The sequence below is a fragment of the Tasmannia lanceolata genome, unplaced genomic scaffold, assembly GCF_043159265.1.
Source record: "Tasmannia lanceolata isolate RefF3 unplaced genomic scaffold, GAP_Taslan_0.1 ptg000006l, whole genome shotgun sequence".
NCBI classification, from domain to species: domain Eukaryota; kingdom Viridiplantae; phylum Streptophyta; class Magnoliopsida; order Canellales; family Winteraceae; genus Tasmannia; species Tasmannia lanceolata.
In genome coordinates, this window is record NW_027518683.1 from 18,987,108 (window position 1) to 19,011,732 (window position 24,625).

Here is a 24,625-nt window from a genome sequence, read left to right on the forward strand (position 1 = left end):
CAAAACAAGGGATCGCATATATACTATTTATGTGACTCATTGGATGGATTTTTGTATGTTCCTCTGCTCATGTGTACTTTCATTTTGTGCATGTTAACTTAGCTTTGGTTGGAGCTATTACCTCGTACTGAGGCCCCTACATACTGCTTCGCTTACTAGCTTTGTCAAGGGCCACTGTCTAGGCTTTGAGCAATGCACCCAAAATTATAGCTATAAGGTCACCTGGTTAAAAAAAAAATTGCCCAGATATTTACAAAATAGTGCAATCTCTTAACATTCTTTGACAGAACAGCATATTCCAATATGTATCTAAAATTTTTGAAAAGTAAACAGGATATCTTCATATTTTCTTTTGGGCGATGATATTTTCAGCACATCTTAAACATTCCAAAATCAACTTTAATAAAGAAAAAAAAAAGATCACTTGAAACCTCTGAAATTTCTGAGCATCTGTACTTTGTCTTTAACCCTCTGTTGCAAGGGAACTCATCCCCAAATCCCTTACCTACACTTTCAAATGGTAATGAAAGTTACCAATGAGAGAAAATAAGACATTGTACATGCTGTAAAACAAACTCAAATAGCTATGGGCAAGCTCCTCTGGTTTCCAAGTTGCTGTTTTATCTCCCATGTGGTAGCCTGCTGTGCTTCCTCAGGGAGGATGAATGGCAAGGAGATCTCCCTTATCATCAGTTCCCCACAAAATGGACATTCACTAGCTATCGCATCGTCCAATTGCGACCGGATCTACCAATCAAATAAATCACAGCCGTCAATATAGCATTTGCTATGAGTTTGCAAATTGATTGATAAACGAGGTACTGTTCAGACATTGAGACAAGTAGCGCAAAGAGATTCATATATTATAAACCTTATCAGCTGGGCTCATGCTGGTAATGGATTCATCCTCTGTATGGACATTCGAATGTGTAGTTGCTCTGTCCCCTAGTAAACTGATCTGCTTCTGTAGATCCAATATGTATTCTGCCTGCAATTATCATATCATCAATTTATAAACTGATGAAAAGCAGTTATTTCTACAACAATGTTTTGGGCAACGAAAAACTAGTTTTAATTTTAATTTGAATGGATGCTGGTTCTATCAGATAATGTAGTCCAAATCTACCCAATTGGTGTCTTGATATGATTGAGGTGGTAGTATCTTAAACCACTCCAGGACATGATGTATAAAGTTCTAGAATCCTTATGTAGCCATTTATTGGTGGTCAGTATTACTGCATTAGTAATCAAAGGAAGCAGTGAAGGTGAAATGTTGCTATTGTTGAATATTTTTATGTGTTTGGTATAATTGAATATGTTTACATCTTCTAGCAAATAAATTTTTGGCAGATGAAGTCTTCTACCAATTCTACAAAATTTAGCTTCAATTTCTCATTAGATGAGTGTGTGTGTGTGTGTGTGTGTGTTTGTGTGTGTGTGAGAGAGAGAGAGAGAGAGAGAGAGAGAGAGAGAGAGAGAGAGAGAGAGAGATGAATAATGCATGCTAATCCAACTTGGAAATAAAAGTGACATTTACAAGGAATGAACTTGATATATTCATTGTTGTAACAGGGGAGGGATCTAGCATGGCACAGGGTAAGACTTTATTCATTATTGATAACAAGAAACTTACATTGAAAAAGATAAGGATCTTAATCAGAAGTTCTAAAGATGCAGCAAAGAGCCTCTTGGGTGGATGATAAGAGTGTAGACTGCCCATTTCAAAAAAAAAAACAAAAAAAGAAAAGAAAAGAAAAGAGTGAAAATATTCCTGAACACTTTCACTAAAGGTCTACATATTATCTACTGTCCATCTCGATTGAAATAGTCCAAACCATAGAAAATAGGTTTGGGACCAAAAGGATTCAAAGTACCAATGTGGCAGCACCAACAGTCCAGCAGCAACTGGTTGGACTGACTTGGGGATGATTTATTGCAAACCAAAAACAGCAAAAATCCAACTCAAAAGTCTGCTTGCGAAGTTGTAGTGAAGACAGTCATGGTTGCAGGTCTCCTCAGCCCGCATGCAAAGAACAAACCTATCAGCTAGGTGAAACTTCTTTCTCAAGTGTTGATTTTTTAATGTGCCACAGTCCAAGATAGACCTTGCCTTTAGGAGGCACACTCTACCTCCAAATCTTCAGCCAACTGAAAGATGGATGGTCTCTTTAACCAAGCAATGAAAAAGGGACCACATCGAAAAGAAACCATTGGGAACCGAACCAAGAATACTCCTATACCCCAATTCGAATAGGAAATGTACACCTCATCGAGGACACCAATAAGGGAGGTGAGTTGTCTAATTTCCTCTTTTGAGGTTATACTTATCTACACCCGGTTTGAAATTCTCTAACGAATGTTTGGAAGCAATTATTTTCATAAAAGATGACGTTTTCAAAGGGGAAGCTACAGGTAGTTATAATCTTTCAAAAAAAGTTACAGGTAGTTATTTTTCAAAGTGAAAGTTACAAGTGGTGGTAGTGGCCTTCACAGGTTACAAGTAGTGGTGTGAAGGTTACAAGTGGTGGGGGTGGCCTTTGGAAGTTACAAGTAGTGGACAAGTGCTCTTCAAATTTCAAAAGTGAAGTTATTGGCGAGAATAACCGCCACAAGAAGTTTGCCATAAGAAGTGAAGGCTGGATCAAGAGAAGGCATCACTCACAACATCAAACAACTATGACTTAATTTACTTTATTTCCTGCTTTATCTTAGTTCGTAATCATGTTAGTTCGTAGTCACTAATTCCAACTGTACAGGGATTTGTAATCGCTCTCTGGTAGCACCAGAATTCTTGTAATCGGTTTTTGGCAGTACCGGAAGCTCGTTTCGGCAGTACCAAGACGTTGAAAGGAACCGAATCATCTTCTAAGGTGAGCTTTTCTTCCAAGTAATGGTGATTGTGTTTGTATTTTTCTGTTATTGTTAAGACCATTCTAATAGTGTATGTAATACCCGGTAAAAATAACAATTATTATGCATAAAAACTATTCACATGTTATTATTCCCCTCAGTTTTTCCTATAAATAGAGCAGCCAGGAAGAGAGAGGAAAAGAAGAAAGAGAAGAGAGGAAAAGGAGAGAAAGAAAATGGAGGAAGAGAGGGAGAAGAAGGAAAAGGCTAGGAGAATCACCTCTCCGTTGTCATCTTCAAGGTCAAGAATCTTCAAATTCTCACTTCTCAGGTTTGTTAAGACAGGTGATAGCTAGACTCGACTGATATCTTTTCTCAATGAAAGTGATGGGGATATGATTATATGTTGTTTTATTCAGATATTTCTTATCTGTTTTACTTCGAATATTCATTGTTTACATTTGGAAAATATCAAATCATATTTGTTTCAAAATGATGAAATGTGTTTCATTCTGGAAAATGAAATGAAATATTGGATTTCATATGCACGAAAAGTTTGAACGAAAATGAGAAATGAAATAAATGGAAGAGGTAAATGTGCGATAGTCTCTCTCGTGTGACGTGTTTGTACCTCTGAGCCGTCGACTTACCCAAAAGCGGAAGCGGGCCAAGTCCAAAGCGGACAATACGAGGGAGAGATGGATCGTTACAGAAAGCTTCAGAAATAGAAACAGTTGGAAACTATTGGGCTTTAAATGGTTTATTTTACTATCTGGTTAAATTGTTTCTATAAAAAATCCTATTAGTATTAGTTTTAAATTCATATTTTGTTCTATACAAAATATTGCATATTGTTATAGAACTGTTTCTTATTATTGATTTCAGCTACTTGTCGAAGCTTCTATATACCTGCTCTCCTAACCCACTTTTTCCCACCAGGATTTGAAAATTTGGATGCGGGAGTATTTGTCAATGAGGAACCTTAGTTATGAGAAGTGTGAAAGCAACTTGAGGAAATACGGAAATGATGAACCTAGACAATCTCCTCAGATGTAAAAAGGTTTTAAATATGTCATACTTGGGATTTTTTGTAAATTCATGATGTACTTTAACCTTCCGTTACGTAATTACAGGAATAAATATGTCTTGTTGCCCGTAGCGATCCGTGCAGTAAAAATCCGAGTCGTTACAGTGTATCAAAGGAATTGGAAGAGCCTAAGGAAGAAGTGTCGTTCCCCTCTACTTCTCAATCGTCAAGTATCCGATCCTAGGGGACGAAAAGGCTCGATTATCCTTTTCTTGACCGAAGCTTGGGAATTACCTTTCCCTAGCATGCCAGAACCGATACCCATTGGATAATCTAAGGCCAAACACAAATTGGCACGCTCGGTGGGACCCCAAAATTTGATACATTATTAGAATGGCTAAAGAGAACCCAAGAAAGGAAATCACCTCTCTGCACAAAAGAGACTTTTCTCCGAAGACAAGATTCTACTCCACAATGGTTCTTAGATATGACCTGATTATCTGACAACGCATTGGCGAACATTCCAATAAGTTGTCGCATATGGTCGCTCAACAAATTTTAGATGTGTCAAGGCCATTTCAATCTTCGATTGATCATTTCTCTAGGCAAGTTGACGAGTTATTCAGTCCTCTCGATGACAGAATAACACCCACGGCACCAGCTCAACCCTTGCCTCGCAGAACACTAGGCCGATCCAGCAGTTCCCCTACGTTGAAATAATAAGTCCCAGTTTTAGTGCTCCCCTAAACAATAATGTAAGATTCGGCCAATTCCAAAGTTTGGCTAGGCCGACATTTTTACGTAGAGGCCAACATATTGACACATCTACTTCAATCCAGAGATAGACAGGCCAAAACCCAGTGCCTAATATAAAACAAACCCAAGACCAACCTCCAATGGCACCATCAAATCCCCATGCCAGTCCTAGTAGTGCGCCATTTAACGAGGCTGGGGGCAACCGATGACTGGGGTGCAACCAGCACAATTCGACCCCAAGATCAGTATTAACGCCGGGGGGCAACCAACGGCATGGTGGCAGTCTCGGCAGCCTCCAAACTTGAGGCGTCAGCCAGGGAGGTAGTGGAGTTTGGCTTTCTCCGTTCTCAGCGCAAAAATTGACAAGAATGGCCCATGAAGGGTAGGCGGCGGTGTATGGAGCCCGGTTAAGCGGAACACCAACACGATCGTCGGCTTAGAATCGAGCATGGGACCCCGAATAGACCATTGAGTAGACCATCCTCTTCTTCTGGTTTAGGACGATCTTTTCTTGCCATTGAAAGTACGCCCTTGGATACATCTGGACATCCACCAGTCAGTAATGCTGGACACCATGACGAATCCACACATCTGGCAATGCTCGCTAATGGATGAGACCGGGAGGGTTGACAAATCAGACACATTTGCTGTTTCCCGTGGATTTGTTTATTGAAACCAAATTTTAGCTCGGAAACAACCTCAAAATCAGACACATTTGCTGTTTCTCGGGATTTTTGATTGAAACCAGATTTTAGATCAGAGAGGACATCCAAAAAGTGGAATGTCACGAAAACCTGTGTTTTTTGTTCAAAGGCCACTTTCACTTTGTAGCGACCGCCCAAAAAGTTGTTTTTTATGACTTTTGGCACTAGGGGAGATGGAAAAATTCAAGTTTGGGAAGTCACTACCAAGTGGAAATGGTCTTGATAGAAAAATCCCAGCTAGAACAAAATCAGGTTGTCAAATCTGGTTGATTAACTTCTATTTGATGCGGCGACCCAATGAATGAATGGTTTCTTGCTCGGCTGCTCCTAGTTAAAGTCCTTTGCCTCCGGCTTTGAATTAAGATCAATAGTCAAGCCTTATAGCTCCTCGTTCGTTACAACAACAACAACAAAAACCCTCAAGAGCACTTAAGTTACTATAAGGAATGGATTGCCACTTAAGTTATGAATTTCATTTCATTCGCCGTTTCATTTCGGACGCCGATTTTTTCGAATTTTGCACTAGAACTGGAAAGTTGACTTTTTATCCTTTTAGAATTGAGTCTTGAAACTCTTTTTAATAAATCCAATTGAGGGATATTCACTAATTTACATGTAAATCTTAAGTAAATGGACATTAAAAATACTAAGAAGAGGAGAGAAAAAAAATTATAATAGGGTATTTTGAACGAAACGGGGCATTTCACCCTGTTTGGGCCGAAACACTAGATTTCATTTGGATTTCATCTGAAAAGGATAAAAGGAAACGTAATCCGGAAAGAACAGTAAATACATCGTTTCCGTTTCAGATTTCAGTACGAAATGTTTTGTTCGCTTCGTGAATTTCATAACTTAGATTGCCACACATTCGAGCTTTAATCAGAACTTGAAGATAATGCTATGAATGAAGAGTTGTTATATGTTGAGAAAATGGATGCTCTTTGCGAAAGCAAGAGGACTTTGATCCAGTAATTAAGGTTTTCTCTGTGGGTACCAGCTTGAGATGCGGATTCATAGCCTAATGCTAGAATTTTGATGAGAATCGGAAAGAAGTCTGCTTGATCATTTCATTGAAATTTATTTGTCCTGTGTTGGTGAGTTGCTATCAATCAAGTCAGATATTGGCCTTGTTTCTTAGTAATAAAATAGCAAAAGTGAATAAAAGTGTAGAGAACTGTGTTTCAAAACATGAATGCGAGCAAAAACGCGCCAACACAAATCCTGGTTGACTCGGTGCAGCTTGACCAAGTACTTGGTCGATGCACTCGAGTACTCAGTCGATGTGATTCCAGCCAAAGCTTCATTCCATTTTCAAAATTGAGCCAGGGCATTGGAAATGAAGTCACCGGTGGCATTGACTTGAATTGGAGCACAAATTTTTCTTGTGGATTTTAGCAATGTTTATAGCATGGGTTATAATAGTTAGGGCATCTAGTTCAAAGCATCCTAAAACAAAATCTAAAAATATCGTAGAATTTAAAAACCCACAATGATGTAGTATTCCATGAAAATATCAAGGCACTCTTATTTACTCTGGACAAGCCTGCAAAAATATTATGTCATTTTCTTGATAAAGGATTGACAAAAGAAAATTTTATCATGGCCATTTCCCACAACACAAGAAGATTTTAAACCATTTCCTAATAATCCAAGTTTTTGGCAAACTTTCTGATACTTCTTTCGAGGTTGATGATACTCTTTCAACCATTTCCTAATGGTGCAAAAACTTCCTTAAAAAGGAAAAAAGGAGAGAGAACACGCCTCGACCGAGGGAGTATCTAGACCGAAGTTGCCACATTTTGGTTTTGGAAAGCTCTCTATGTCTGCAGGAGGGTGTTTTATTTATCTGGCAACTACAACTGAGCTTATTAGAAGTAGGATAAATTTGGGATTTTTGTTGTTGGACATGTTTATGAGCTTTATTGTTTACTTTGGTCATCATAAATTTGGGACTTTTGTTGTTGGACATGTTTATGACCTTTATATTTTACTTTGGTTGCATTGAATGCTTGGTTTACTGCTTCCCATAGATATTCTCCACAGTTGTGTGATCATAAGCAGTTTTTTCGTTATCTAGAAATTTACATTGGCAATCTTTGCAAATGAAGATTGAGAGTAGAAGGTACAAATAAAAGAGGTTACAAGGGACTTACTTGGGTTCGGTTGGTGCACTGTGTAACGTGTGCTATCAGGCATTGTGCATGGAAGGAATGCCCACAAGGAAAGACATAAAAAGGTGCCATTGGTCCAAGTGATGTGTAACCCCTTGCCATCCGACGTGCCCCTTCCACAGTTAAAATTTTGCGTCTACAACCCTGTCAAAACAAAATTGTGGAAAAATCAGATGCTAGTTGTGAAGGCTTCAAATGCAACTCAGCCGACACTCATAGTTCCAGAGAAAAAGCCAACTCATCCACTATACAAAAGTAAATATTACCAAAGAATGCATTTCAAACTACAGAAATTAGAAAAGCATGAGTTTGTACAAGATTTGAGTAGGTTAGCAGAAGTTGTGGATAATCACAACTTCAGTCTTAAGCAAAGTGGCCACAGTTTGAGTTTGAGTCGAGCAAATCAATCTAACTGGAGAACATTACAGTATCTTACAGCACTGATTCTTGAGAATAAACTTTAGAAAATGTGGATAATCACACTTTTTTCTATAAGACAATATCTTCAACCAAGTTGTAAAATATCTAAACGTTGTCTCTCAAGAAAAGTAGTTCTCATCTTTGTCGATTCTTTCTGACGGGGGTATATTTTCTTAAAATGAAATCAGATGCATTTCCTGTTTTTCTTCAATTCAAAGCCTATGTAGAAAAACAGAGTGGTCATAATTTGAAGGTTCCCACTAATAGGGGTCAAATTACCCTAGTACCAACTCAGCCAGATTCTAGAGTATCTGGATTGAGAGTGTCCAGCATACAAAGAAAAATTATATAGAAACAAGTGTGTGACTCGGAAGATTCCAAAGATCAGGGTATGGAATATGGATACATATATAGGTGTTTGCAGGATGGAAATGCCAGTGCTTTTTAATGCTTTGGGGATAAAATAAATTACAAAAGGACAAAAGGTGGGAGGATAAAAAAATTGAAACATTCAAAAAAATAAAAATAATAATAATAATTGAACGCTAAAAAATTGCATGATATTCATCTATTTATTATTTGTACCCATATATCATTATAATATTTTTATGTGCCATATAAATATAAATAAATTGTATTATATGTAGTAAAATATGTAACATGGGATTTCAAACACGACAGTTTATGGCTAAACCATTTCCATGTCATATCAACCTGTTTGTGGCCATATATTCTGGGCACTAGATGTCAGGGCCAATACAAGTATCTGTCATGGTTTTTTACTTCCACCAACATGTGTCGACTTTGGTGGGAACAGAAACCCGAGCTGAAGCCAAAGTCCAGAATGAAGTCCAAACTTTTAATTCCTTGTGGTGCGCCTACATAACGAAAAACTCCCATATATCTAAGAAATATTAATGCCATTCCATTAATAATAAGATGAGTAAGTCGAAAAGTAAAAGAAATTGTGCGATAATCAATTTTAAAAAGCTGTAAAATATCTATGTTTAGAATGAACCATATTGTTCCAGACATGTGCAATGGTGCATGTCATTAAATACTTGATCTTGTTAAACAATTCTAGATGGTTGTCTTGCTTATGTGATGATTTCTCTGTGTATATCTGTGATTTTTCGAGTATTTATGAAGTTTCATTTTAAAATTTCAACACTTTCATGGATATTCATAAAATTTCTGATTTTTACAGTATTTTTATGGACTTCAATAGACTTCCCCAGTTTCATTTTGTTAGAAGTGTGTGTTTGTGTGTAAGATGCATAAGGGCATAGTAGTCGTTGTACTACTCTCTTTTATATAAATACATACGGGGAAGTCTTCCGTAACTCACTCTCTTCTTCCATCATTTCTATCTCAACATGGTATCAGAGCCCTAGGGTTTTGATCCCCTAGGGACCCCATAGAACCTCTCTCCACCCCCACTTCTCTCAGCCCTAACCCTAACCTAACCCTAATCTACCCCACGACGACCACACCCTAATTTACCCCACAACCACCACACCCGCGTGATAAGTTAGCCCCACGGTCAGAGTGCTGTGTCTTTCTGGGATACTCTCGTACCCAGATGGGATATCGTTGCTACAGTCCTCATCTTCAACGATGGTTTGTGTCCGCCAATGTAATCTTCGTTGAGTCCGAGCCATTCTTCGCACAGCCGCATGAGTCTCGACCTCCTGTTCTCGCGCCAACACCTCCCCTTCCCCTTCTGGTTCTACCTGACCCTGTTGTGCAGACTCCTTCGCCTCTGTATGTGTCAGCCGATGCGCCCGTCTCAGCCCCTACATCTACACCCGTTTCTGCGGCAACAAGTCCTGCTACTACACGACACTATCAGCAGCGTCGGCGTGCAGATCCCCTCTCCTCTCGAGGCGTCTTCTCTCCAGCCAGTGATCCCGGCATCTACCTCTCGGGTATCATCTCTTCTTTCTTCTGTCGAGTTATCTGATTCTCATATTGCTTCGCACACCCATTCTCATTCTAATGCGCACCCTATTTCTAACTCTGTCTCTTATGATCATTTAAACCCTCCTTCCGCAGTCTATGGCCTAGGCTCTTGCTCACCCTGGCTGGCGTGCAGCCATGGATCCAGAGATGGGTGCACTTCACACCGATCAGACCTGGGATTTGGTTCCTTCTGATGCTCGTCGTGTGGGATGTCAATGGGTGTTCTCTATTAAGTAGTTGCCATATGGTACTGTTGAGCGTTTGAAGGCACGCTCAGTGGCTAAAGGGTATACTCAGACTTTTGGTGTCGATTACACTGAGACGTTCTCTCCTGTTACGTAGATTCCATCAGTTCGTGTCTTACTCTCTTTGGCCGTTAATCATGGCTGGCCCCTCTATCAATTAGATGTGAAGAATGCATTTCTCCATGGCGACCTCACTGAGGAGGTGTACATGGAGCAACGCCTGGGGTATGTTGCTCAGGAGGAGATGTCCTCCTTTGTGTGTCGCCTGTGGAAATCTCTCTATGGTTTAAAGCAATCTCTGCGAACATGGTTTGGGAGGTTTAGCGAAGCTGTCATGCGTTTTGGCATAAAACAATGCGTCGTGGATCATTCCGTTTTCAGCTATCAGTCTACAGCTGGTCGTATATTGTTGATTGTATATGTTGATGACATTATCATCACTTTCAGCAACTCAGGGGGCATACAAAAATTGAAGAGTTTCTTGCAGAAAGAGTTCTCCACTGAGGAACTAGGTCGCCTAAGGTACTTTCTTGGGATAGAGGTAGCATATTCTTCTCGAGGTCTCTCTATCACAAATAAAGTACATGTTGGATTTATTAGATGGGACAGGGAACTTTGAAGTGAAACCTGCATCTGTACCAATGGGACCTAATGTAAAGCTTATTCCAGAAGAGGCGGAGTTGTTGGATGACCCAGGCAGATATAGGAGACTAGTTGGTTAGCTCATATACCTCACAATCACTCGCCCAGACATCTCAAATACTGTAGGGGTAGTCAGTCAGGACAACGTTACCTGGAACGCGGTTCGTTCCGGTACGTGGTACGGGAACGGGTACGGGGTACGATGGTAGCTCGGTACGCAGTACGATGAGGGTATGCTATGTTGGTTCGCTATTCGGGGTCGCGGTTAGTTTGGAACGCTAATTCGGACTCGCACTCTCTCTCTCTCTCTCTCTACACACATATATATAATTTCATATATTTTTACAAGAATATCATTCCATAGTACACACTACATACATTTAATACACAAAATATAAAAACCTCATTTATGTCATACATTTTTTTTCAAAAAGAAAGTTCCCGTTGGAATATATGAATATCCTTCCATAGTCCATACAACATCCATTTAATAAACAAAATAAAAAAAATCTCATGTATCCCCTACATATTTTTTTCAAAAAGAAAGCTCTAGTTCCAATCCAACCCAAAATATCTAAAATTTGTAGCTCTCTCCATCTCTCCCATAGTCTATTTGCATCTCTCTCTTTCTCTCCCACGGGTCGCTGCGGGTCATTATTTTTGGCGATCCGGGTCGGTAGCAAACCACGTTTGGGATCGTGCGGCCCCAGATCGCGGGTCGGAGGGCGGATGGTGAATCCGGTAACTATGAGTCAGTGTATGAGCTCCTCACGTACCTCTCACTGGGCTACAGTAGTCCAGATTCTCAAGTACTTGAAAGGCGCTTTAGGGAGAGGCCTGTTGTTTAAAAGACATGGTCATATGAAGATTGAAGGTGATTGGGCCAGATTTCCAACAGATAGTAGATCAATCACTGGGTATTGCACCTTTGTAGGAGGTAACTTGGTGTTGGGGAGAAGCAAGAAACAAGATGTCATAGCCAAGTCCAGTGCTGAAGCCGAATATAGGGCCATGGCACACATAAGTACAGAGCTTATCTGGCTGCATTCACTCTTGTTTGAGATTGGTATTGTTCCCTCTTCGCCTTCTCGGTTGTATTGTGATAACAAGGCTGCCATATTGCCACCAATCCGGTCTTCCATGAACGAACGAAACATATTGAGGTATACTGCCATTTTATTCGTCAGAGAATCCAAAAGGGGGAGATATGCAATGTTTTCACTCGATCTGTGGATCAGCTGGCCAATATGTTTACAAAGCCGTTAAGTAAAGCTAAATTAGGCGATATTTGTAACAAGCTAGGAATGTATGATATATACATTCCAGCTTGAGGGGGAGTGCTAGAAGGGTGTGTTTGTGTGTAGATGCTTAAGGGCATATAAATCATTGTACTCTTCTCTCTTTTATATAAATACATAAGTGAGGGGGGGGGTCTTCCCTAACTCACTCTCTTCTTCCATCATTTCTATCTCAACACATTTTAAATTTTGACCGCTTTCATGGATTTTAGACTTTCTGATTTTAACTGGACTTTTATGGACTTCAATAGACTTCCAAGAAGTACTTCCGCTTCCATACCATGGGAACCAAAGTCCACACCGAATCGGACATTGAAACCATGGTATCAGGTAATCAAATTTGTCAACTCCATCTTGCATTTGTCTCTAGTTTCAATAAAAATTACTGTAGTGATCAGAAGCCAAAAGGTGAAAAAGAAAATCCCACAAGTAGAATTATCACTTTATATCTGCCATGCAATGGCAATACACTATTGTGAAAAACAGTACCCCGCATTCTTGGTCACGATCGATAACAGCATATCTATGAGCAAGGGCACTGATATCATTTCTTATGTTGTCTGCACCATGTGTCGCATCATTCATCTCCTGCTTCAATTGCTCAATTTGCTTGTTGTAGTCCTCCAATGATGAGCAGATTGCCTCCTAAACAGCATTACATTAATATGTAATGTCAGAAAAAAAGATTAAATCAAGTACCATATCCATGCCATATATAAACAACTAAGCATCGGCAAGTTGCAAAATGGGACAGGGAGTCATATAATAATATCCAGGAGCGAAAGAGTGAGAACTCGGGCAACTGACAGAATAGACAGCATTTAAACCCGTGTGTGTGTGTGTGTGTGTGACATAAAAATCAAGGATGCTCCAAGTGCAAATGCACTCAGATGAAAGCATAAGCTCTTGGACAACAGCAGAATGCATGCTTGCCTATAAACTGTGATCTACTGCAGAAAGAATAATAGAATCAATAATTCCAATCCAATATTATTACTATATAAGAAAATGGATAAAAGTCGCGCAAAATTCAGAAGGTGCAATATGAAGGAATAGCGTTTGAAAAGTAAATGAAAAGACATTTTGAAGCTCTTCAACATCAGAGAATTGCATAGATGCCCATAAACTATGATCTGCTATACTCCAGAAAGAATTATTGAAACAATAATTGCAACGCTGACATTGTTTTAATAAAATAAAACAGATAAAATCACACACATTCAGAATGTTCCATATGAAGAAATAATGTTTGGCAGCTAAATCAAACTGCATTTCAATAAGAAGAACAAAGTTACCCATGTGAATTCCGTAATTCTAGTTGAACATGACGGTTCTTAATGGTGAAAAGGGATTATATTCCCTATTTGACACTGGGCAATGATTGAGTGTGACTATGTTACCAAGGTACAGCAGGGTACTGCAATATTATGGCATCTACACAAAGGAACCATAGTGTTAAGACATGGGTACAATGCCCATTTTTGAAGTGTTTGGGCAACATACATGTCGGCAAAGAGGATATCAGGGTTCTTAACTTCATGAAAAAAACCAACACATTCAAGTTGTGGGAAAAAAATGATATTTGAGAAGATCATATATTGTTCATGTAATCGAAAGGAAGAAATCGAAATTGTAACAATGTAAATACAGACTAACCCATAAGCTACACCTGCCAGGAATCTGTAATACTGTCAGCAACTGAAATGAGCATGATTATGGTATATTACATTGCTAGAAAAAGCAGTCGAAAATTACTTTGAAATCATCAATGAGGGCAAAGTCGGGGAAGAATGGCAAAATATCCTCAATTTTTAAAAGGCCATCAGTTTCCTTGAGAAACGCAATTGCCTTCCGTATATTCTCCCTTTTAGTGCCCTTCTCTTGTTCAATTACATGCTTTGCAACCATAAGCCATAGCTTCTTCCTCATGTCTTCATCATCTTCAACCTTGTCTGCCTCTGCCATAGCAAGCTCTGGGTCGACCTAGTGCACAGAATGGCTAAGGAATCTTTATATAACCACTATAGAAAGATATCTAGAAGACTAAATTTAGCAGTAGCATTAAAAATAACTGGAATTATCACAATTAAAAATTTGAAACACCTTGATTTTGCTATAAAAGAAGGATTGGTTAGTCTAAAATCTGAAACGCACCAATACTAACAATTATAATTCGATTTGTTATGTGCCTAATCGGCCGTAACGCAAATTAACAAAACAAAAGAGAGAAATAGAGAGAGGCAACCGGACCTCCTAACGGTTCAATTTTCCGTTGCTGTAAATTTTTCTTCCTCCTCCAGTTCATTGAAATACAACTACTTAAATACAAACACAAAGATTTACACATGAGCTACCCATTTTTCCACCTAAAAGACACATAAGCAACAACCAACACCCGCTACCCTAAAACCCACTAAATAAAAACTGCATGCATAACTAAATAAAAACTGCATTCTAACCCACGCCACAAATCAACCTTGTCCTCAAGATTGAATTTGTTGGTGAAAATCTTTATTCCCGTGATCCTAAATCTTAATGGTCACAATCAATTTAACATCACCTTTAAAATTCGCTGCAATCAAACTCAAACAGAAATACGATCTTTCATGACACAGCATCGAAATAATGGAATGATCGAATGGCTGGAAAAAATCATCATTAAGATTCTAGGCAGAATGTTCAACAAAACTATCTCTGTCTCCATCAAATCTTGAACTTTTCTCTACACGAATAATAGCTTTCTCAAGTTTCAACTTTTGATCTTCTTTCCCATTTCCTTAATCTCTTTGCTGATTTCTTCCAAGCCCTCCACAAATCGTTGTTGTCCTTCCATCATTTTCAAAACCAATGCTTTAATTTCCTGCAGATCTTCACGTATTGATTCCCAGACCTCCGAAGGCGCAGCCATGACGCAACATCAAAGGCTCCAATACCACTTGTTACGTGCCTAATCGGCCGTAACACATAAACAAAAAGAAAACAGATAAGAGGGGGAGAGAGGTTTATTCGAGGCAACCGGACCTCCTAGTGGTTCAAATCGAGACGAACCATGACTCTCCTAAACAAAGTTTCCCTTGTTTGATGTAATTTTCTCTTCTTCCCTTTCATTGAAATACATAAACTTAAATACAAGTACAATGAGAATGCCACATCATCAACCCACTTACCACTAACATGATGCATAATAAAAACTAACACCCATGACTCTAAACCACATACCCACCAACCTAAAATGCAAATCCCTACAATAACTACCTTGCAACTACCTCCTATACACCATACATATATGTATCATTCCTCCCCCCTTACAAACGACCTTGTCCTCAAGGTCGAATTATTAAATAAAACACTTAAACCCATGGGGGAAAAATTCAGAATGAAACAAATAGATTCACACATAAGCATGCAAGACACAGCCATACCCACAACCCCTGTAAAGCATAAAATCGCCGTTCAAACATAAATACACAAGGCCAGACATGTAAAACACTGGTTCTACATGAGAATGAAATACAGCCACAAAGAATAATAATACCAATACCAGGTAATCTTACATCATGGTTAACATTCACTAATGTGTATGGAGTTTCTTTGCAAAAATGGACAATGGGGAAATCATCACCACCACAGGATAGCAAATGACCTATATACAAGAAAATGGTGTCATTATTTGCAATCCTTGGGACCAACTAAAATGTCATTTAAATGAAAATATTCAATGATTAGTAGGTTACATGTCGGAAAATATGATTTTGCTTATTTTAATATTCAAATGATCACTTTAATTTTTTTTTATTTAAAACATGCTAGAAAATAGGAAATCATTTACTCCATTCTTCAAAAAAATACTGCAAAAAAAAGGATAACATGATAGATAAATTTGAAAAGAATATTATTTGACATGGTTAAAGATGCTTCAGTGGCAGGTTGAAATCCAATCGCTGTTTATGGTACTAATTCTAATCTAGTGATGTTTTTTTTTTTTTTGGAAAATAGTAGCCAAATATTATAAAGAAAGACAGGGATAGAATAAAAGAGCAACAATAATAGAATACAAATAAAGAGGGTCACAGAGAGAAAATCATAAAAGGCTAGAGAGTCCTTGAAGACTCCTCCTCTAGCTAAGCCATTCGCCATCTGATTAGCGGAACGATGCACGTGAAGAAACACGACCTCCATGGAATCCACCCAGTCGAACAATTCATCGAACCACCTATCAAATCTCCATGGGGGCTTTTGAGATCTTTTGAGCCATCGAATAACATTGGAAGAATCCCCATCAACTACTATATTATTGAGACGGTTTTTCATAAAAAGCTCCAAAACTTGACGCACTGCACACACTTCCGCTTATGTGGAGTCCGACGTCCCGATAGATCCCGTAGAGGCCTAAAGAATCACTCCAAGCTCATTTCTTAGAAAGCCCCTAACTCTAGTGGGACCCGGATTTCCTAAGCTAGAACCATCAAAGTTGAGTTTTAGATAACCTGAAGAAGGGGGCTTCCAATCTTGAACTATTTTCTGATTGATCCTTGCACTATTGCAAACATCTCTCCACCTCTCCCAAAGATCATAGGCTGACACAAAATTGAATAGAGGGAGAGATTTTGCCCATGATATTGATAGAGCAATGACTTTGACATAAGTAGGATGCACTCTTAGATTTACCTTTGAAAACCCTAGCATATCTCTCCTTCCAAATCCCCCACGAAGTAGCTAGGAGGGAGATGTTCCACAAGACTTTTCCTCTTTCTTTCCATGGGTTAACCAACCATCCTTTTAATAGATCTAAAAGAGAAGCTGGAAATACCCTAGAGACTCCAAACCTCCTTAACAATTTACTCCAAACCTCTCTTGCAAACTAACAGTGGATGAACAAATGATTGACTGTTTCCCCCAATACATAGAGAGCAATGGTCTATGATAAGAATCTTCCTTCTTCTGAGAAAATCCACCATCTAGATTCTTTCTCTTAACGCCCGCCCATCCAAGGGTGCAAACTCTAGGAGGAGCATGGATAGTCTATACTCTCGCTACCTTGGAGGACTCTGGGCTAGTCACTAAGTGATGATAAAATGATTTGACGGAGAATTCACCTGATGTATTCCAGATCCAAACTCTTTTATCATCCCCATCATGTTTTATGAACCCCCCTTCAAGCAACTCTAGTAGGCTTACAACTAATGGGAGCTCACGATGAAAGAAGTTTCTTCTGAACTGCAGATTCCAAACTACTTTACCATTCCTCCTTTCCATGTTTTCTTTTACAAAGCAATCCTTGGATAAAACCGTTGAATACAAATTTGTGAACAATTCTTTGAGGGGTCTAGTCGAGCACCAAATATCCTGCCAGAAATGAATTCTCTCCTAGAGTAAACCCTGCATCTTATTCCAGCTACATATAGACTACTAAATTTCATTATATCTCTCCAAATTGATACTCCCGGAGCTTTGAAGGTATCAGCTGATGACCAATTACCTGGAGTGGCACCATATTTACTTTCAATGACTCTAACCCAAAGATGATAGCTTTCCCTAACAAACCTCCACAGCCATTTGCGCAGCAAAGCGATATTAGTATCCTTGATTCTCCTGATCCCCAACCCTCCACCTTTTGTAGTTTTACATACTTCTTCCCACTTTGAATACCCTACTTGGCTTCAGAGCGAACCCCCCCCCCCACAACAAAAAGAAAACGTCTTTGAATTTGCTCAATTCTTTTGACCACACTAACCGGACATTTGAATATCGACATATATTGGAATATTAGCCAACACCGCTTTGATGAGGGGCACTCTTCCTCCCCTAGACACCATATTTCTAAACTAGTGATGTTGTGAGGACTCTTGCTCCAAAATTTCCAAACCCTCTACATCAGTACTTTTAACATTATAATGACAACATTGTGTAAACTTTTAGTCCAGTGACTTTGTCCCAAACTTCTAGAAATTTTGATATCTAGGTTATGCTATAAAGACAATCAACAAAAGTACATAAAACTACGTTGCTATATAAATAATCATCTCATATTTCCTGTTTTCTTTTATGCAGAAATAGTCATAAGGCAATTCAAAAGTAAGGTTTTCTAACCATTTTCAGCAATGGTGTCTAGGCCAATTGATTAAAAATTAGCAACAATTTTTAGAGAGGACGGCACCCATGTTGAAAATCTTTGCGCAGTGTTGAGATAGGAGAGGGACATGAAGGTACATGATCTGAATCTTATATAGCATATGTCCCGCGAAGATTAGGAAGGACGTAATGTCATGGAAAAACCTCAACTAATTCCATCAAGACCAAATTCAGTGAGAGCTCAAGATGCTACAGAGCAATGATTTTAAATTTTCACAGAAATCGACAAAAAACAACCGAGATGTTTTTGTGTCCATCCCTGCCGAAACGCATACCGAAACCAAATTTGTATGCGAATTAGTAGTATACTATACCAATATGTGTTAAATGTTAATATTTATATAAATTGCATGTGAAATATGGTGTATGTATTATATATAAATATTTATTCGAACTACATGTGAAATCTAAAATGTTCTGAATTATTAGACAAGGGCAACAGCGCATGTCACTAAGTTTTAGAGGTTGTTAAATCATTATGGTTTTTTTTTCTCGTGTGGAAACTAGAATGTTCTGAATTATTATTATTATTTTTTAAATAGAGTTCTGAATTATTAGACATGGTGTTTAATGTTCTTAAATCATTAGGGATTTTTTGCTTATGTGATGGTTTTTTATTGTGGATTTGTGTTTATTACAGAACTTCCTGAAGTTTCATCATAAATGTCCATCATTGCGAATTGTCCATCCTTCTTGTTGTAGACCTTTTGTATGTGCCTGCTAGAAATCGTTCTTTGAGCCCAATTGCGCCCAAAAAAAACAAAACAAAACAAAACAAAAAAAAAAAAAAACGTGTTGAGACAGCCTTCCCCAAACTCTTGACATCACTTATGGTTTTCGAATTTACTGTCATATATTGAATAGATAAGCTATGTGTGCACCTGCTTATGTATCTCTCCACCATCTCTTATGCATCATCAGTGATCTTTCCCACAATAGGCAACATTACCATATCAAGAAGATTGCTGGAATTCCACCCATAGACTACCTCGAATGAACTCTTCCCCATTGATCTACAACATGAAAAATTGTATCCGGAGTTCCAGACTGTGTGAGGTACTGCTACATCCCACTATCTTTTCCGACAACCAACAATTCTTCTCAACAGATTTCAAAGGCTATGATTCACAAACGTAGTCTGTTATACCTTTCTTCCACAAAATTATCCAAAAGTGATTGAGAAACTTTGTACCCCTATCTGACGTGATCGTCCACATCACCCATGTAACATTACCACCTCCGTAAAGTAGAGGTTGGCGAGATGTGAACCATATATCGTCTTCTAACATGCAATAAAATGACTCCATCTTAGAGAATCGATAAAAAATAACAAAGACAAAGTTAGTGCTTCATTAAGTTCGTGGAAGACGCAATAAATTGTTGCAAAGCTTGAAACTCCTCTTGATTCACATAATCTAGCTAGTTTGGTAGATTCTATTGTCCTTCCATGGATCGCAAAGGCCACGGCACAAATAGGCACTGATAGCAACCAATTCAAAGTAAGCACCAATCATCAATTCGGTTGAGTGATGCCCTTGGACAAAGGGATACAATCGAATGTGGTTTTACAATTCAAAAGTATGTCACTATATGCGATGTGGTTTTCAGTTTAACCACTAACTCCAAAACGATCCTCTTTCCCAGACAGAATCGAGGTTTTCCATTTAATTCATTTATGTAGCAACTGACATAAGGGAATCCAATCCAAACTCTACTTATCAACCTGAAACAAGATCCAAGAAAAAAATACAACAAACAATGGATCCAAGAAAAAGATCATGTTGTAGGAGAGAGAATAGGATAAACCATAACAATATCAATAGAAGAGAAAACAACACTCAAAAATTTCTTTTTTTATCCCATGTGAATTTTCGCGCATATAAATAACTAAAATTATTGAATTTCCCTGATAAGTTATTTAAAGAAAAATCATAAATTTCAACTATTTGCAGTAAGTTTTGCACCAAATTTTACGCATAAGTAGTTCAATTGATGATTATTTTCCAAAAAAAAATTTCAACTCATATGCTCCAACATGAGGCCAACAGTACTTATCTACAGTTAGGCAATATTTTGGGACTGCAGACATAAATTAACCCCATGTTTCTTCTTTTCCTGGTCATTTTTCTTCTTATTTGATTTCCTTGGCGCATAGGATGTCACATTTGCATCAGTTCCACATGTCTGAATATAAATCTTAGCCTTATAATGCATGTGTAGCGAATTAGAGACATTAATATTGAAAAAGGAAAGTGAAATTAAACAGTGTAATACTGGATATTTCTATTGAAAAAAATTCAGTCACATTTTTTTTTCTTTTTCAGGTTTTGTGAAGGAAATTTTTCATAAGAAGGGTCTTCAATGGAAAATGAAATGGTCTTCTAGAAAAACTTTCCCTACACCCAAATGACCCCTAGGTTTGCATACAGATAATCTATAAAAACCAAAAGATGTGCAAAAGTTAAATTTCCAAGGCTCCAACTGTTTAAAATAAAATTATCTTCAGTATTAGATGGGATCTATGTTATTTTCACTAAAAGCAAGTAAAATGGTAAAAAGGAATGATAAAGATGATGGAGACACAAAAAACAGGTCAATAATTATTACCTGTAATGCAAGAGAGACGGCCTCTTCGTACATGGACATCATGCTGTAGATGTGAACACAAGCACGCATTCGTTTTTCCTTGAGACATAAGCGCAATGCATACTTGGGATCATAAAAGAACTCAGGGCTATTGATACGTCCTTTACCAAACTTGCATTGCAGGAAACGCAGAAGAGCACTATCATCCTCCTGATTAATATTTCACAATACAAGTATTCTAAGATTTTAAGCATCTAATGGCTTTCTGTAGTTGCAACATATTACAAGCATGGTCTTAAATTTTGGCCAAAATACTGAAATTTCGACCAGTCAAAAATATATATATACCGAAATTTCAGATTTCGGCCGGGACCGAAATTTAAAACCGAAACTGGAATTTAAAATTTTTGGTCAAACTATAAGATTTTCACTGAAATTTCCACCGAAACCAAAACTGCCACCGAATTTCCACCGAAATTTTGTTTTCGGCTAAGGCCGAAACCGAAACCAAAATTTCAATCCTTGATTACAAGACAATTCAATGACTAGAAATGCTGTAGGTTAAAAAGAAGTATGGCTGGTGGGGGTCTTTCCCCCAACCCTGATAAGGTACTGTATAAACCTCATTTTTAAGTGACTTGTTTCTCCCATTTTTCCCATGAAGGTGTCCTTGCCTACAGCAAAGTTTTCAGAGTTCACCTAGTCAGTTAAAGCAAATAACTCTCCTCCTTTTTCTTAACTTGATCTCTTCTTTTTCACTGATTTAGAGCCTGAACGTGTTTACTTTTGGCTGGATCCGGATGATGAAAAATTATCAAGTCCACTTTCATTGGGGGAGTATTCTGGAATGGAATGCCTAAACATAACTTCTATGTGAACAAAATGAAATTCCACAAAAAATAGAATCTATGACATACAGTATAATGATTTTATGAGTGCTTAAATTAGGAGCACTAATAAAGACATTTATTATAACCTGCTCACTATATTCTATTATAAGAAATGATATTTCCATCTTTTTTGGCATTTCCAAGCACTTCGTCCATATTTTCAAAAAAATATTGTATCACCATTCTCTTTTGTTTGTCTTTTCCTAAAAAAGTCATTTTCTGGAAACGACAAACAAAAGGTAGGATTGCTAATTGGGGATTGTAGCAGCCAAGTGTAAAATAAAGGAGGATACTAATAACAAAAGGAAGTGTGGATATCGAGTACTTTTATAAGAGATTAAAGAACATTAAAATATTCAACTAGACCATCCAATATCGCATATCTAAATGGAAATGGAATTAGCATGCACTTGTTTCGGTAGCTTTACATATCCACCTCTATATATCTTTATTTAAATGTGTGGATTCCATCTCGTACATAAAAAATATATGTGCTACATAACTACAATTTTGATATAAATTATACCAGTTAATTTGTTGTGTTACCCTTTTGTCCATGTGTTTTCATTCATGTACTTGAAAGGATTAAGTGGAGAATACCATTTTGCATTGCTTTTACGCATATATAAGAGAAAACATGCACTTTATATAAATATCAAGGTATTTTACACATAATATGTATATATATGTATACATATGTATATGTATGTATGTAGATATACATTATTGTATGGGAGTTCTCTTGTTCACTCCCAAATCTGAACAACTTAAATATGACCGTTCCTCCAAAGAGTTGTGTCCTTCCATATGCAAAGATACTCCATTAACCCAATTTGGGTTAGTAGGAAGCTGGTTTAGAGAAGGCACTAATAACTAAATGAAGGGCATGAACAGTACAAGAAGTTTAGGGGGTGAGAATACAATACAATACAACTCAACTCAACTCAACTCAACTAAGCCTTTGTCCCAAACTAGTTGGGGTCGGCTAATGAATCCTTTAGAAAATTTTCATGAAGAAGGGGTGGGAATACAATACAAACAAAATTCAATTATCCCTGATGATTCATTGAACCACGGAGCATCCAATTATCCCTGATGATTGGGATTTTACCAGCAAAATTCAAACATATATCTATAAGGCTAAAAGCACAAGCCTCAAACCCAATACTCGACTAAGATCCCCATCTGACGAGTTTAGTTATTCTTTAAACTCATTTGCGTTTTGAGTGGGACAACACTTGGCACTCAAACTTGAACTAATTTTTTTTTTTTTTTTGCGACCTCAACCAACCTGTACAACTAAATATGAAAATGAATCGGGTGTAATCTTCTAAGATTGAATAACAAAGTCAATGAATGAGGAAATGCATATATCCTGATGAAAAATAAAATAACGTCCTTATGACAGTCCTCGCACCAACCCTCCTTCAATGAGATAAAAGATATTGCTGGCTCTTTGAGTATCTCCTTTCGCCACGGGGATGCGGACAGTATGGCTGGGGCTGTGGCTCAGAAAGAGGATTTTGATATTTCGATTTTCTTCCCCCTTAGTGTGGTCATGCTGTTCCTTTTAGTTTTCTTCTTGTATATTCCCGCTCTCTTTCCTTGTATTGAACCATCTCAGTCTCTTTTAATGAAATTTGATCCTTTTACTATTCAATATATATATATTCTTATGACAGTAACACAAACCTGTTTTGCATAGAGCGAAAGTAGCAAGTTGTGCACACCAGGATCCTCATTAAGTAGACGATGGATACAAAATTCCAAATATTTGATGACTTCGTGTGTTTCATTCCTGCATTCCGTTAATTATATCAGGAAACAATGATCACTACAAAATCACACCAATACATTTCAATAACAAAATAAGTCAAGATTCAAGAATGAAACCAAGAATATGGAGTATTAATCGAAAGAAACTTGTCTATAGTATTAGTTAGATGCTGCAGCTGACGTTGCAAGAAAGTAGATGATCTCAGTTGATAAAAATATGTAACAACTTGCACATGCCATAAAAAAGAGAGGGATGTATACTGAGAAATATAAGACATGGTTTCCACATCCATAGACACAGGGTTAACTACAACCAAAAAGTCAAACAATATGAGTTGGGTAGTATATATCATTCCTTCATTTCATCTTGTTTATCTGATGTAATCATCTCTCTAGACTAGGCAAATGACAATGAATCCAAATGTCCCTTATGGAAACACGGTCACATTTTCAAGGATATTAAAAATAACTCAATATAACATGAGAAACATTTTAGAATTTCTGGGAATGGAGGAATGCAATGGAAGGATAGTATTTTAACTGGAGAAGAGCAACCAACACAGTCCCGTATGATTTCAGCCACTAAGAAGGATAATCAGAAAACCAACAATGTGCAATAGAAACCAAAAAATTCCAACAAAATAGATCCTAACTTTTAACTCCAAGTAATGTGATCCCCATCATGATAATAACTGTATAAGGCATCTAACCTCATATTAACGACAAGATGACAGTAAGGATGCTTGATGCATCGGCACTTCATCTGTTATGAGGCACCTTTGTTGGGTGTACGCCGAATACAATAGTGACAAAGCTGGGTACAGTTTCATATGAATGAATAAGACAGAAGACATGTCTCCAATGTGTCCCTCGTGGATTGAAATAAAGCAATATCCATTACCCTGAGAGATTACATGTACCTAAGTCTGGAGCATGACACACATCAACTTTGTTTATGTATTCTAGTTACTTCTTTTATGTCTTTCACAATTTCCATCATTTTCATATTTTGGGAATAATTATGCGAAGGAAAATTATAACCTCTCTTTTGATAATGACGCCCCACTTTATTATACACTTTTTGACTGAATGTTGATAGCTTTTTGGCAGTTGTAAAAAAGGAGTGTCATTATTAAGACAAATAGTGTGGGTACCATTTCCATTAT

At 37.8% G+C, this 24,625-nt stretch overlaps 1 protein-coding gene across 2 annotated transcripts in view; it reads right to left on the reverse strand.

The window, feature by feature from the left end:
* Nucleotides 1-228: 228 nt before the first annotated feature.
* Nucleotides 229-24,625, reverse strand: part of LOC143880015 (zinc ion binding protein) — a 63,981-nt gene continuing 39,584 nt past the window's right edge. For both annotated transcript variants that reach the window (XM_077382762.1, XM_077382761.1), the window contains exons 18-24: nt 23,376-23,481; nt 20,815-21,003; nt 13,831-14,058; nt 12,565-12,720; nt 7,491-7,652; nt 872-988; nt 229-747 (exon numbers count right to left, since the gene is read on the reverse strand). In XM_077382762.1, the coding sequence (XP_077238877.1) occupies nt 577-747; nt 872-988; nt 7,491-7,652; nt 12,565-12,720; nt 13,831-14,058; nt 20,815-21,003; nt 23,376-23,481 (1,129 nt within the window). In that variant the 3' untranslated portion in view covers nt 229-576. The remainder of the gene's footprint in view (nt 748-871; nt 989-7,490; nt 7,653-12,564; nt 12,721-13,830; nt 14,059-20,814; nt 21,004-23,375; nt 23,482-24,625) is intronic.